The sequence below is a fragment of the Zootoca vivipara genome, chromosome Z1 (genome assembly GCF_965207765.1).
Source record: "Zootoca vivipara chromosome Z1, rZooViv2.hap1.1, whole genome shotgun sequence".
Classification (NCBI taxonomy): domain Eukaryota; kingdom Metazoa; phylum Chordata; class Lepidosauria; order Squamata; family Lacertidae; genus Zootoca; species Zootoca vivipara.
The window spans coordinates 16,239,676-16,252,122 of NC_142583.1; the positions used below are offsets into that span (position 1 = coordinate 16,239,676).

The window sequence follows — 12,447 nt, forward strand, 5'->3', positions numbered from 1 at the left end:
CCTGTGGCTGCAATTCTGTGCTAGAAATTGCTTCACTTCTTGACTTCTGCCTGTTATGCAGCTTCTGAAAGCACAGAATATTAAAAGGTGGCATGGGAGATTAACTTGGAATATGGACACACTGAAACCTGTCTCAAAATAATTTATGGGATATGGTATTGTTGTATATCTAAAGCAAAATAAAGTTTTAAAATATGTTTGTTTTTCAGACTGTAGCGAAGGAGTTTTCCGCTGCAAGATGGGAAAGTGCCTCAATTACAGCTTTGTTTGTGATGGGTATGACGACTGTGGAGATCTAAGTGATGAACAGAATTGTGGTAAATAAGAAATATAGCTGGGTTCATTACAAAATTACAGTTGGTGGACAGAGACAACTCTGGAGCAAATGGAGGCAAAAATCTAGCACACAGTTAAGCAAACTTAAGCCTGTTGCATTCAAAAAGTTATAGTTTGTCTCTTGCATTGTTGGAGGCCATTTTCCATTTTCCTGTGATGTGGTCTAAGGTGAAATTATTGTTTCAGAAATGTTAAAAAGTTTCATTGCTTTGCCCTCTATTTATTACTTATAGAAGCCTTTCAAATGAAACTTCACACATATGATGTTAAAGAATTGCTGAGAAACCTTTCACTTCACCTTTCCACTTCACCCACTTACATAACACGGGTTATACTTACATTCTGATGTGGTACATTTAAAATAAAAGGAATGTGTCCTTTTATTTAAAATGCATCTCTCGGTTATTTGTGGGGCCTGCCTGGTGTTTTTACATGAGTAGAATGTGTCCTTATATTTAAAATGCATCTCTGGGTTATTTGTGGGGCATAGGAATTCGTTCATATATTTTTTTCAAAATATAGTCCGGCCCCCCACAAGGTCTGAGGGACAGTGGACCGGCCCCCTGCTGAAAAAGTTTGCTGACCCCTGACTTCCGGCGAGGCACTCTCACGAGGCAGATCAGGGAAACTTTCTCCGCTCCTGGCTGGGGACTGGGGGGGCAGTTTCGGCGAATTTCTGCCCCCCAAAAAAGGTCTGAGAGGATAGTTCAGACCAGTGGTGACCAGAGCAGCGCAAAACGAGGGGTTCTTGAATTCCCGGCACTGAAAAGTGGAAGGGAGAAGAAGACCCCCCCAGCGCATGTAAGAAGGGCCGCCTCAGCCAAGTGACGCCGCGACGATCTGGTGAGTGGTGCCGAACTCTCCGTTTCTAAAGCCGCGCTTAGCTGGCCCCCAAATAAGGCTACAACTACCAATAAACACGAACAAGGGACTCATTTAAGAAGCGGAAATACATTATAAGAGAACAAACGGGGCCAGAGATAAGTTTGAAGTAAGAGAAGTAAGAGAAAACGGCGGCTGAAAAAAGATTTAAAACATACCGGAGCTCCGTGTTTACTCGATGGGCTGGAATGCAGGAAAGATCTTCATATCGGTAAATACACACTCTTTATAACGCTGTGAGCAGAAGTCCAAAACCGGGAGGATAAAGTAAGCGACTGCCTGGGGAGAGTATTAAGCGAAGGAGGGGATTTAAACCCCCAGCGCTTAAAGAGAACTGTGTTGTAAGAACTGCTTTTTAAAACCCAGGCAGAGAAACTAATAGTTAAATATATACAAAGCAAAGGAACTGTGAGATCGCAAGGGAGGCTGAAATATATGTTGAAATACACGCGCACCATAGCAAAAAGCAGTAAACAAGAGCGGGGAAGGCGGGGGGAGAGAGAAAGAGAGAGGAGGCTCTCGAAATAAAATCAAAACAAGAGCTAAATAGAAAAGCGAGAGGAGGAGAAAGAGGACGGGATCGATGAGGGGAGAAATCAGGAATACGAGGGAGAGCGCAGGAGATCGCCGAGAAAATAAATAAATAAAGGATTAATGGCGACGAAAGAGAGTTAAAAAACGCTGAGTTCACTTCCGCCTTCTTCTTGCACAGAGGAACGATAGAGTCTATACATATTGCAGACCTGGAAAGAAACCATAGGAATCTCACAGAAACTTGGAGAAACGCTCTCATAGCGACACCCAGTGGAGGGACAAGGGAATTGAATGAGTTATTAAATGAACTGAAAGTAGTGAATCTAATGTATTGAATGTATCTCTCTTTTTTCTTTTACATATAGTGGAATGGAAAGGATGAACTAAGAGTGTAATTACCCCTAAACTCCCAGGAATCAAGGTGTATAAGTAAAGGTGTATAATTAATTTTAATTCGATAAAAGGGAAAATTATTATATATTTTTTTAGAAACTAAAAGTTTGGAAGGTTAAATTGAATTGATTGGATCAATTGGATTGGATCAATTAGATTAATCAGATTGGATCATTTAGATTAATTAGCTTGGATCAATTATGAAATTTGTGGTTTGATTTAAGGGGGATATTGTTGGTTTGAGCGGTGGGGGGGATTTTGATACTTTCAAAAAGGGGGGAAGGATAAGGTGCATTTAATTGATCAATATAGGGTGGGGACTGCAATTGATTAACTTTGTACATTGTGTATATAGAGGAAGAACCATGACATCAACTAAAAAAGGACAATCTCAAATGACGATCCCAGCGGCTCTGCCGAGAAGACAATCTGCTCCGGAAATGGACCATAATGCAGATATTAGAGAATTGATAATAAATATGAACAAAACATTGAATGATAAGCTGGACAATATGGGACTCAAAATAGAACAGAATTCCAAATTGATAGAACAAAATTCGAAAATAATTACGGACTTATCAGGACAGATAAAGGATTTAACAATCAAAAACATGGAGACTGAAAAATCAGTGGCGGAAGTAAATACAAAAGTGATGAAACAAGAGGAGATGATGAAAGATATTACAAAGAAAATCCAGCAAGAGAACAGAGATTTAAAGAAATACCAAGATACCACTAATGTGGGAATGAGTCAACTGAAGCAGGCCCAGGAAGATATCCTGGACCAAATTGCGATTTTGGAAATGTATCAGAGGGAGTTAATTTTGAGATTTAGGGGCGTTCCGGAGGTGCAGGGAGAGGATATTATGAGTAAATTGATAAAAGAATTAGCGGAATGGCTGGGAGTAAGAGAAGAAGAGTTGATAATGGATGTGGATAAAATATTTAGAGTGAGACCGGAGGGGAAAAAACAATACAGAGGTCCAGGAGATTGTCTGGTGTATCTGAATTCCAGATTGTTAAAGGATAAGATATTGCAAAAACGGAGATTGAGAATAGATGGCAATAATGTAATCATATATAAAGAAATTCCAAAGCGCATTTTGAAAAAGAGGGAAAAATATAAGGTTCTAACAGACGCGCTGAAACTGAAAGGGATTAGATTCAAATGGCTAGTCCCGGAAGGTCTGTCCTTCACCATTAAAGACACAAGGAAGGTTATCAGATCAGTAGATGTGATGGAGAAGGTTAGAAGAACATATAGAAAGGAACTGGGGGAAGAGGGGGATTCGGAAAGAGAGGAAGAGGAAGGAGTAGGAGAGGAGGAGGCAGAGAGATTGGGGGTGACAACGTAAAACGAACACAATAACGAAGAACCATTTTATAAGTGACTTTGCTTTCTTTTGGTTTAGAATTTCTGTTGGTGATTCTGTAAGGTATTCAAATAAAGTGATTAAATTTCTTCGACTGTAGTGAATATAACAAATGGAGCTTAGGATAACATCCTGGAACGTAAATGGCCTAAATGATAAGAAAAAGAGAAACAAAATAGAACATATATTAAAAAAGGGGAAATGGGACGTGATCTGTCTGCAAGAGACACATATCGCACAAAAACATAAAAGGATCTTGATTAACAAAAGATTGGGAGAAGAATATATAAATTCAGATAAGGTAAAAAAAAGGGGAGTTGTCATGTATATAAATCCCAAATTAAAAGCTGAATATAAATTTAAAGATCAAGAGGGAAGGATACTGGGGGTACAAGTAATTAAAGAAAATAAGAAATTACTTTTAGTAGGAATATATGCCCCAAATGGGAATCAAGGACCCTTCTTTGAGAAATTGCATAAGATGTTAAATGATTATAATGATGATGATATGATATTAATGGGGGATTGGAATGGGGTGACATCAGTAGAATGGGATAGATCCCAAAACAATGCTAAATCAAGATTAAAATCAGGAAGATTACCAGGGACCTTCTTCCAACTGGTGGACGACCACGGTTTGGAGGATGCATGGAGGGCGAAAAATGATAAAGTGCGACAGTATACATTTTATTCGGAGGCTAACAAATCTTGCAGCAGAATTGATGCCATATGGGCTTCAAAAGTTTTAATGACAAAAATTTCTAAAGTTGAAATAATGCCAAAATCCATCACAGACCATAATCCGATGAAGCTGGAGTTAAAAGGGAGTAGTAGAAGGAATAAAAGTTGGAGGATGAATGAGTGGTTATTAAATGATGAAAAAATAGTAAAAGAGGCACAAAAAAGAATGAAGGAATATTTTGATATAAATATGACACAAGATATAGATATAAGAACGGTCTGGGATGCGGGGAAAGCATACATAAGGGGCTTCTATATTCAACAGAGTATAATACAAAAAAGAACGAAGGAGCTTAAGTTAAAACAGATACAGAAAGAGATAGAATTGAATGAGGGGCTATTAAATAAGAACCCAAGAGATAAGGAATTAAAAAACAAAGCCAAATTACTGCAGTCTCAATTATCCACACTTTTGTCGGAGGAGCTGGAGAATAAATTAAAGTGGATGAAGCAAAAAACATTTGAAAGCGGGAACAGGCCTGGAAAATTGCTCGCCTGGCAAATAAAGAAAAAACAGAAAGAAAGATATGTGAATAAAATCGTATATGGAGGGCAGGTACTAGATACAGAGGAGAAAATTAAAGAGGGTTTTTTAAAATTCTTTAAAGGATTATATAGCAAAGGCCAAGAGACAGAACAAGAGGTAACGAAATATTTACAAGGGAAGGAAATCCCCATGGTTAATCAGGAAAATATGAAGTATTTAAATGAACCAATATCGCTGATGGAGGTACACCAGGCAATTGCAAAGATGAAAATAGGAAAGGCACCTGGCCCAGATGGGCTAGCTGCGATACATTATAAAAAAGTTGAGGATTCGCTAGTATTGCCATTGAAAATCCTGCTGAATAAAATCATGAAAGAAGGCTCAATTCCAGAATCCTGGCAAGAAGCTACTATTACACTAATACACAAACCAGGAACGGATGGAGAATTGGTAAATAACTACAGACCGATCTCTCTGTTAAACAATGACTACAAGATCTTTGCGGGAATCCTGGCTGATAGATTAAAAAGGGTTATGAAAGATGTAATAAATACAGATCAGTCAGGGTTCCTACCGGGAAGATATATAAAAACTAACATGAGAGTAGTTATTGATTTAATAGAATATTTGGAACTTAGACCCAGTAAAAGAGCCGGCTTTGTACTAGTGGACGCGGAAAAAGCGTTTGACAGCCTATCAAGATCCTTTCTCTATAAGGTTTTGGAAATGGCAAGGCTAGGCGAAGATTATTGTAGGGGAGTTAAAGCAATATATCAAAAGCAAATTGCAAATATAATTATAAATGGAGATAAAACAGATTGGTTTGTAGTGGAAAAAGGAACTAGACAGGGGTGTCCCCTTTCACCGATATTGTTTATTTTATCACTGGAAGTACTGCTGAATCAGATAAGGGCTGAGGAGGAAATTACTGGAATCACACTAGGAAAGGAAATTTTCAAGGTGAGAGCCTTCGCGGATGATATCCTAATAACAACAGAGGATCCAGAGAAGAGCATTAGCAAAGCATTGGAAATAATTAGAAAGTTTGGGGAAGTATCCGGATTCAAATTAAATAAAGAAAAAACCAAATTATTAATAAAAAATGTACAGGAAAAAGACCAAAAGAAATTAGAAGAGGAGGTGGGGTTAAAAGTTGTGAATAAAGCCAAATATTTGGGAATAGATATCACTATGAAGAACATAAATTTATTCAAAAATAATTATGAGAGAGTTTGGAAAGAAGTTAAAAGAGATTTGGATAGGTGGAACAAATTGCATTTATCATTGTGGGGAAGGGTCTCAGTTATCAAAATGAATATATTACCAAAAATGCTTTATCTATTCCAAACTATACCGGTGATAATAAAAGAGGATTGCTTCGATACCTGGAGGAAAGACATAACTAAATTTATATGGCAGGGCAAAAAACCTCGTATAAAATTTGGATTATTGACACAAAAGAAGGAAAAGGGGGGGCTCTCACTACCAAATTTACGATTATATTATGAGGCAGAATGCTTAATATGGATGCGGGATTGGATGAAATTAGAAAATACAAAAATTTTGGATCTTGAGAGCTTTAACTCTAGCTATGGTTGGCATGCATACCTGAATTACGGAAAAGCTAAAATAAATAAAGAATTTACCAACCATATATTAAGAGGGGCATTATATAAGGTTTGGGTCAAATATAAGAGGTATATTGATTTGAAAACGCCGCTATGGATTTCTCCCATAGAGGCTTATGCACGCAAAAAATTAACCACTGATACAAAATGGCCTATATACAAACAATTAATAGAAGAGCACCATGAGGGGTATAAATTAAAGTCATATGAAGAATTAAAATGTTATGGTATCAGTAATTGGCAATATATACAGTTGGTCAATATATTTAGAGCAGACAAAAAGGTTTTGCAAAAGAAGATTCATTATTTGAAAGAGAATTCATTGAAAATAAAAGCAATTTGCTATCCAGAACATATAATCTATTACTGGGGTGGGACTTATTTCAAGAAGAGACGACAGAATCTATGATCAAATGGTCCCAGGATCTCGGTCGGACAATACAAATCGATCAATGGGAGAAATTATGGAAGCAGGACATAAGGTTTACGGCTTCTTATAATATAAAAGAAAATTTTATCAAAATGTATTTTAGGTGGTACTTAACACCTGTAAAGATGGCCAAAATATATAAATTGAAAAATAATTTATGTTGGAGATGTAATCAGGAACCTGGCACATTTATACATATGTGGTGGACGTGTCAAGTAATAAAAAAGTTTTGGTTAATGATTCATGAAGAATTAAAGAAAATGATGAAAAAATCGATAAAGAAAAAACCAGAGATTTACCTATTAGGTTTATTAAGCGAAGAGATCCCCCCAAAGAATAAGACAGTGTTCTTGTATGCGTGCACAGCAGCCAGGGTTCTAATAGCTACATATTGGAAGACATCCAAAATACCAACGAAAGAAGAGTGGATAAACAAGCTTAGTGAGTACTTATTAATGGCCAAGCTAACAGTAGCCTTGAGAAATCAACCGAAACAAAAGTTAAGAAGCGAATGGGAAAGTTATGATGAATATATAAAAAAATATTTTTTAAAAGAGGGTATGTTCACATGTTTAGAATAAAAAGATATGAAGGGTTATAAAAATAAAGAGTGGAGATATAAGATAAGAGTGATAGAGGAATACAGGAAAGGAAGAATGCATGCAGAGAAAATATATAAGTGATGGACTATAATTAGAAATTGAAACCAAAGTGAAAAAAGAAGTCGGGTAAATAAAGGAGGGAAGCTTATGGGGGTGGGTAGGAGCTGGGGGGTGATTGGTAACTGGTGATTGGTAAATGGTGAAACTCTGTATATTTTGTTTTTTTTTGTTTTTGTTTGTATGTTTGTTTTTTTTTTTGTTTTTTTTTATTGTTATGATTATTATTTGTGGATATTACGGATTATTTTTTATGTTCATTGATTTACAGAATATTTGTTTATTGTTTATGTTGAGTTGTACAAAGATTGATGCTTAATAAATAAATGAAATTCAAAAAAAAAAAAAGAAAAGAAAAAGAAAAAGTTTGCTGACCCCTGCGTCTAAGGTCTTTATAGGTTTTCACAGATTTCAACTGATTCCAGCAAACCTTTCTAAATATCCTGGATTTTCTGATATTACCTTTTCCTATTTGAACCTCTTTGATTTAATTTTATGCAGTGGTTTATCTGTTATTAACCCCACTATAAATGTTTGAGTTTTTGTTTGCATCTCCTATTTCACAAATGTCATATTTTTCTCAGACATGTTGTCAGAAACAGTACACAGATAGTAACTGCACTGTTGGTGTTATTCTGTCATCTTTAACCTGCAGCCTAGTGATTAATGAAAAGGTTAGTGTTAGGACTGCCTTTTTAAAATTCTGACAGAAACTTTACACTTATTGTAAACAACTGTGAGAAAGTCAGAAGTTCAGCAGAGACAACTATTCTTGGCAGGAAGATGCAACGACTGAGAAGGCTATAATGAAATTCATGATAAGAGCTATCATGTAGCTTTTACATGCATGGAGTCCCTGTCAGGGTCAAAGGGATTGATTCCAGTCTTTCTCTGGGAACAAAACATTTGGAAACAACTTTTTTTGTTTTGTTTTGTTTTGTTTCATGTTCATTTGCAGAACTTCTTGTGAAAGAAGGAGCCAGAATTCCAGGGACTGTGTCTGTTTCTGTTTCTCAAGGCTAAGTTACACATGGCACAGGAGATCTGTGACAGAATTTCTGACATCTCTTTTAGTCAGAATAGTGGCATGGAATGGAAATCATTTTCCCTTCGTAACATTTCCGGATTTAATTTCCCTTAGGGCTGCTATTAGGTTCAGAGGGGAGGAAAACCTAAAGAACGATATGAGAACTTCCTTTTTCTTCTCCGTAATGGGCAGCAGTTTTGTTGGGTTTGTTGGACTGGAGCTGTGGATTCCTTTAACTCAAATAAAAAGATGTCAGGACAGGAGACAGAGGGCTCACCCACACTCCCACTTGTCCCATGCCTTTATTGCTAAATCAGAGCAAACGTCAATCTGGAGAAAACCCAAATTGCTGTTTGCTCTGATTGAGTGCAAAATAGCAGTTTTCCCTGGGCGATGGGGGGTGGGGGTGGGAGAAAGCAGTGGGACCTGAGGAAGTGTGGATATATTCCTAGTTGCCTGCTGAGGAACATGTACTTTGGCCTTTGAACGGCAGGCCCTCCTGGCTGCATAGTGGCCTTCTTTTAAAATTAAATTGAATTCAGAACATTGGTTTTGAAGCACCCTATGGCCTCAAAAGCAGGCTGCTTTAGTTTTGGAGAAACACATTTTAAAATACTCCTTGGGATCTGGTGTCGAAAGTATAACACAAGAAATCCTGCCATGCACACCTGTAATGGCTGTTTGAATTCTGGTCAGGGTTCTTTCCTAGTGCCTGACCTTAATAACTGCAAGATACTGAACAATTTGGCAGGCATAACTTCCCTCATCTTGTTGGTGTCACTGACAACTCCCCATCCCTATTTTCACATGTGTCAGTAGTTTGCCCCCCCCCCAAGCTGTATACTAAATATTGAATGTGTATTGAATGCAAGGAGTTATTTCATTCATTCTCCCTGCTGCTCTTTTTTTGTCAATGTTCTAATAAAGACTGTGATCCAGTAACTCAGCACCGATGTGGAGATGGGAGATGCATAACAATGGACTGGGTGTGTGATGGTGACCATGACTGCACAGATAAATCAGATGAAGTCAACTGTTGTAAGTTATCTGATTTTGTAAGCCTCTTGACATCAATACTTTTACAGTAAAGAACAGTATTACAAAAAAAAAGGACTGGTCATGCTTGTTGATTCCTGCTAGATTTCCATGTGAAACTTAATTGGAATTTAGAAGCTAATAAATACTGTGTTTATTACTGTGTTAGAACTATGTGTATTAAGTGTACTATTTTCCTCATGTTTGTTATTTTAACCAACCAACTGATATAAAATTTGTAGGATCATATTTGTAATCATACTGCTTTTATGATACATGCATTCAAATATAATAATAAATAATAATAAATTGTGATTTAGCACACATTTTTAGTTTATAGAAAATGGGAAACCTCTAAAAACTATCAAAATAATTTATTGTTTTCCCCCAGCATGCCATAGTCAAGGACTGGCAGAATGTAGAAATGGGCAATGCGTTCCCAGTACCTTCCAGTGTGATGGAGACAAAGACTGTAAGGATGGAAGTGATGAAGAGAATTGTGCTGAAAATAAGGGTATGCCGCATGTGACTTGCTACCTACCTTATTGGGAAGACCAAATGTGGGGAATAAATTGTGATATCTTCATGTTTTATGGGAGAGCACTTTTTTTAAGGATGATAATTCAGACTGTCCATCTCCCAAATACCATAATTTTATTAGAAAGTGTCCTCTGTACTGTTCATCTTCTTGACTTCTGCCTTTTTATGTTATAAGGCACTATCCTCTGAGAGATTATCCTCTGCAGGTCCCATTGCAGAGCTCCCACATGTTTAAATGGGGCTTATGGCAAAGACCTTCCTAGGGGATTGTAGTCTCACAGTGTCTCCACACCAGGGACCCTCTGCTGCAATTTGTTTCACTTCTGTTGTATTTTGATTGGTTCCTTTTTTTTCTTGTATGTGTTCCTCTCTCTAACCACACCCACCCACCCACACTCCAAGCAATTTATTTATTTATTTATTAAAAAGAAAGAGTATTCTGTCATGCTGCCTTTGAAGGTGGAAGGAAACACAGACCCTGATATATAAAATGAGCTTCACTGCTCATGGAAAAGCTAAGTAAGAGAGGCAATTTTGTGCTGCAATTCTGCATGTGTATATGAACAATCAGAGGAGAAGATTAAGTGAGTAAATGAGTTGGTGGGGATGACTTAGTTGTAAGACGGGAGAGAATTACACCGGGGGTCTGTTTTCCAGAAACTCCTTGAGGACCCTCAGGAAAGCACCATTCTAATTGTGTTGCCTCATGATCCTGCTCTTAGACCATGCCCACTTTGGGACTGTGCCACTGTGTGACCTCAGCTTTTCTTTACGGCTCTGCATTTCTGGATTTCCCTCATATATGACTGCTACCTTAACACTCCGGAGTTGGAAAGCAACCTTTCCTGGGGAACTAGCTTCCCCTTCACCTCCAGCTCAGTGACCAAGTCTGGACCAAATCGATGGAAGACACAAAGAGGGAGGCAGTAGACCTTCCCAATGCACTGTTTTCTAACAGAAAATCCTTCCTGAAGCAGCTATTTGCCTCAAAGGTTTCATATGCTAGAATGGCAAATTGCAGGGGGAAATTGCAGTTTGAGGGCAGTTTTTGCAAGGAAATGGCTCGAGAAGAAATGTCAGCCCCCCTCCCACCATGTGTCATGGTCCCAATTCAGATTGCTGCCACCATGTGGTGGCTGTTTTTAAATATGAACAAACCCAGGACAGGCAATCATGTACTGCTTATTTAGGACTTTATTACCAGTAACGGATATAGGTCACCACTTGATACTGCAGTCAAATGATGAACATGTATGTGTTAAGTATGGCTTTATATGTATTGCACTTCAGGCCCTTCAAGTGAGAGCCTGTTTTTAATACAATAATGAATCCACTCTAAATGAATAAACAAGAGGCAGTGAGGACTAAAATCTAAATCAAAAAATCCTCTTGATAAATAAATGCATTGGTTTGGTTTGAAATTGGCGTAGTGGTGGGACAGTGTACATGTGAATGTATAAGCAGAACTGGAAGTGAGTCCTTTTAGTATTCTAGTATTTCATCTGTGTAATTTGCAAATGAAATTAGCTCACTACATGGTTGAATGAGTAAAGCAGTCTCCTTTCCATAGGGTCCTTAAGGAAATGCAATTAAGGGATAGGCTGAAATAACTGCCGTCATTCATTCTGTGGAAATAGAAATTCAATACAGGGTCCCCATGGCTACGTCAATGAAGTTGTCCAAAGACATGGTGTTTATAGGAATTCTGTTTAGGCTGTGCTATGATTAGGAAAAATCTGTGTGCTGTTTCATGCAGATTCTAGCTTCATAATGAACCGAGAGAGGAGCTCCCATAGGGAAGCAGGGTGAGAGTGAGGAATTAAGGTTTTTCAAAATGAGTTCCATTTCACAGTCTCATGGTATCTAATGAAAGCCTTGCAAATGTAATTTTAGAATAGATGTGAATTAAAGCAATATATCTCCAAACCTGCCTTTGAAAAGCCTGCACAGATTAGCCAGTGCTTATCTGGCAGTAGGGACGCAGGTGGCGCTGTGGTCTAAACCACTGAGCCTAGGGCTTGCTGATTGGAAGATCAGTGGTTCGAATCCCCGCGACGGGGTGAGCTCCCGTTGTTCAGTCCCAGCTCCTGCCCACCTAGCAGTTCGAAAGCACGTCAAAGTGCAAGTAGATACTGTAAATAGGTACCGCTCCGGCGGGAAGGTAAATGGCATTTCCATGTACTCTGGTTCACCAGAAGCGGCTTAGTCATGCTGGCCACATGACCCGGAAGCTGTCTGCGGACAAATGGCGGCTCCCTCAGCCTATAGAGCGAGATGAGCTGCACAACCCCAGAGTCGTTCACGGCTGGACTTAACTGTCAGGGGTACCTTTACCTTTATCTGGAAATTCATTACACATCCTGGGCTACAGAGGCACCACCC

The 12,447-nt window shown here is 38.3% G+C and overlaps 2 protein-coding genes across 5 annotated transcripts in view; both read left to right on the plus strand.

Moving 5' to 3' along the window:
• Window positions 1-12,447, plus strand: part of CORIN (corin, serine peptidase) — a 142,690-nt gene that overhangs the window by 75,615 nt on the left and 54,628 nt on the right. For all 3 annotated transcript variants that reach the window (XM_088660908.1, XM_035112248.3, XM_088660909.1), the window contains 3 exons: window positions 210-317; window positions 9,418-9,528; window positions 9,917-10,039. In XM_088660908.1, coding sequence (XP_088517034.1) covers window positions 210-317; window positions 9,418-9,528; window positions 9,917-10,039 — 342 coding nt within the window. The remainder of the gene's footprint in view (window positions 1-209; window positions 318-9,417; window positions 9,529-9,916; window positions 10,040-12,447) is intronic.
• On the plus strand, window positions 2,114-3,607 carry LOC148687289 (uncharacterized). 2 transcript variants are annotated; one of them, XM_088660912.1, is made up of 2 exons: window positions 2,114-2,187; window positions 2,501-3,607. In XM_088660912.1, exon 2 carries the CDS (start codon window positions 2,511-2,513, stop codon window positions 3,498-3,500), a length of 990 nt encoding a protein of 329 aa, XP_088517038.1. In that variant the 5' UTR covers window positions 2,114-2,187; window positions 2,501-2,510; the 3' UTR covers window positions 3,501-3,607. The 2 variants fall into 2 exon arrangements, with proteins under 2 accessions (XP_088517038.1, XP_088517037.1); XM_088660911.1 differs by having other exon boundaries at window positions 2,114-2,173; window positions 2,501-3,500.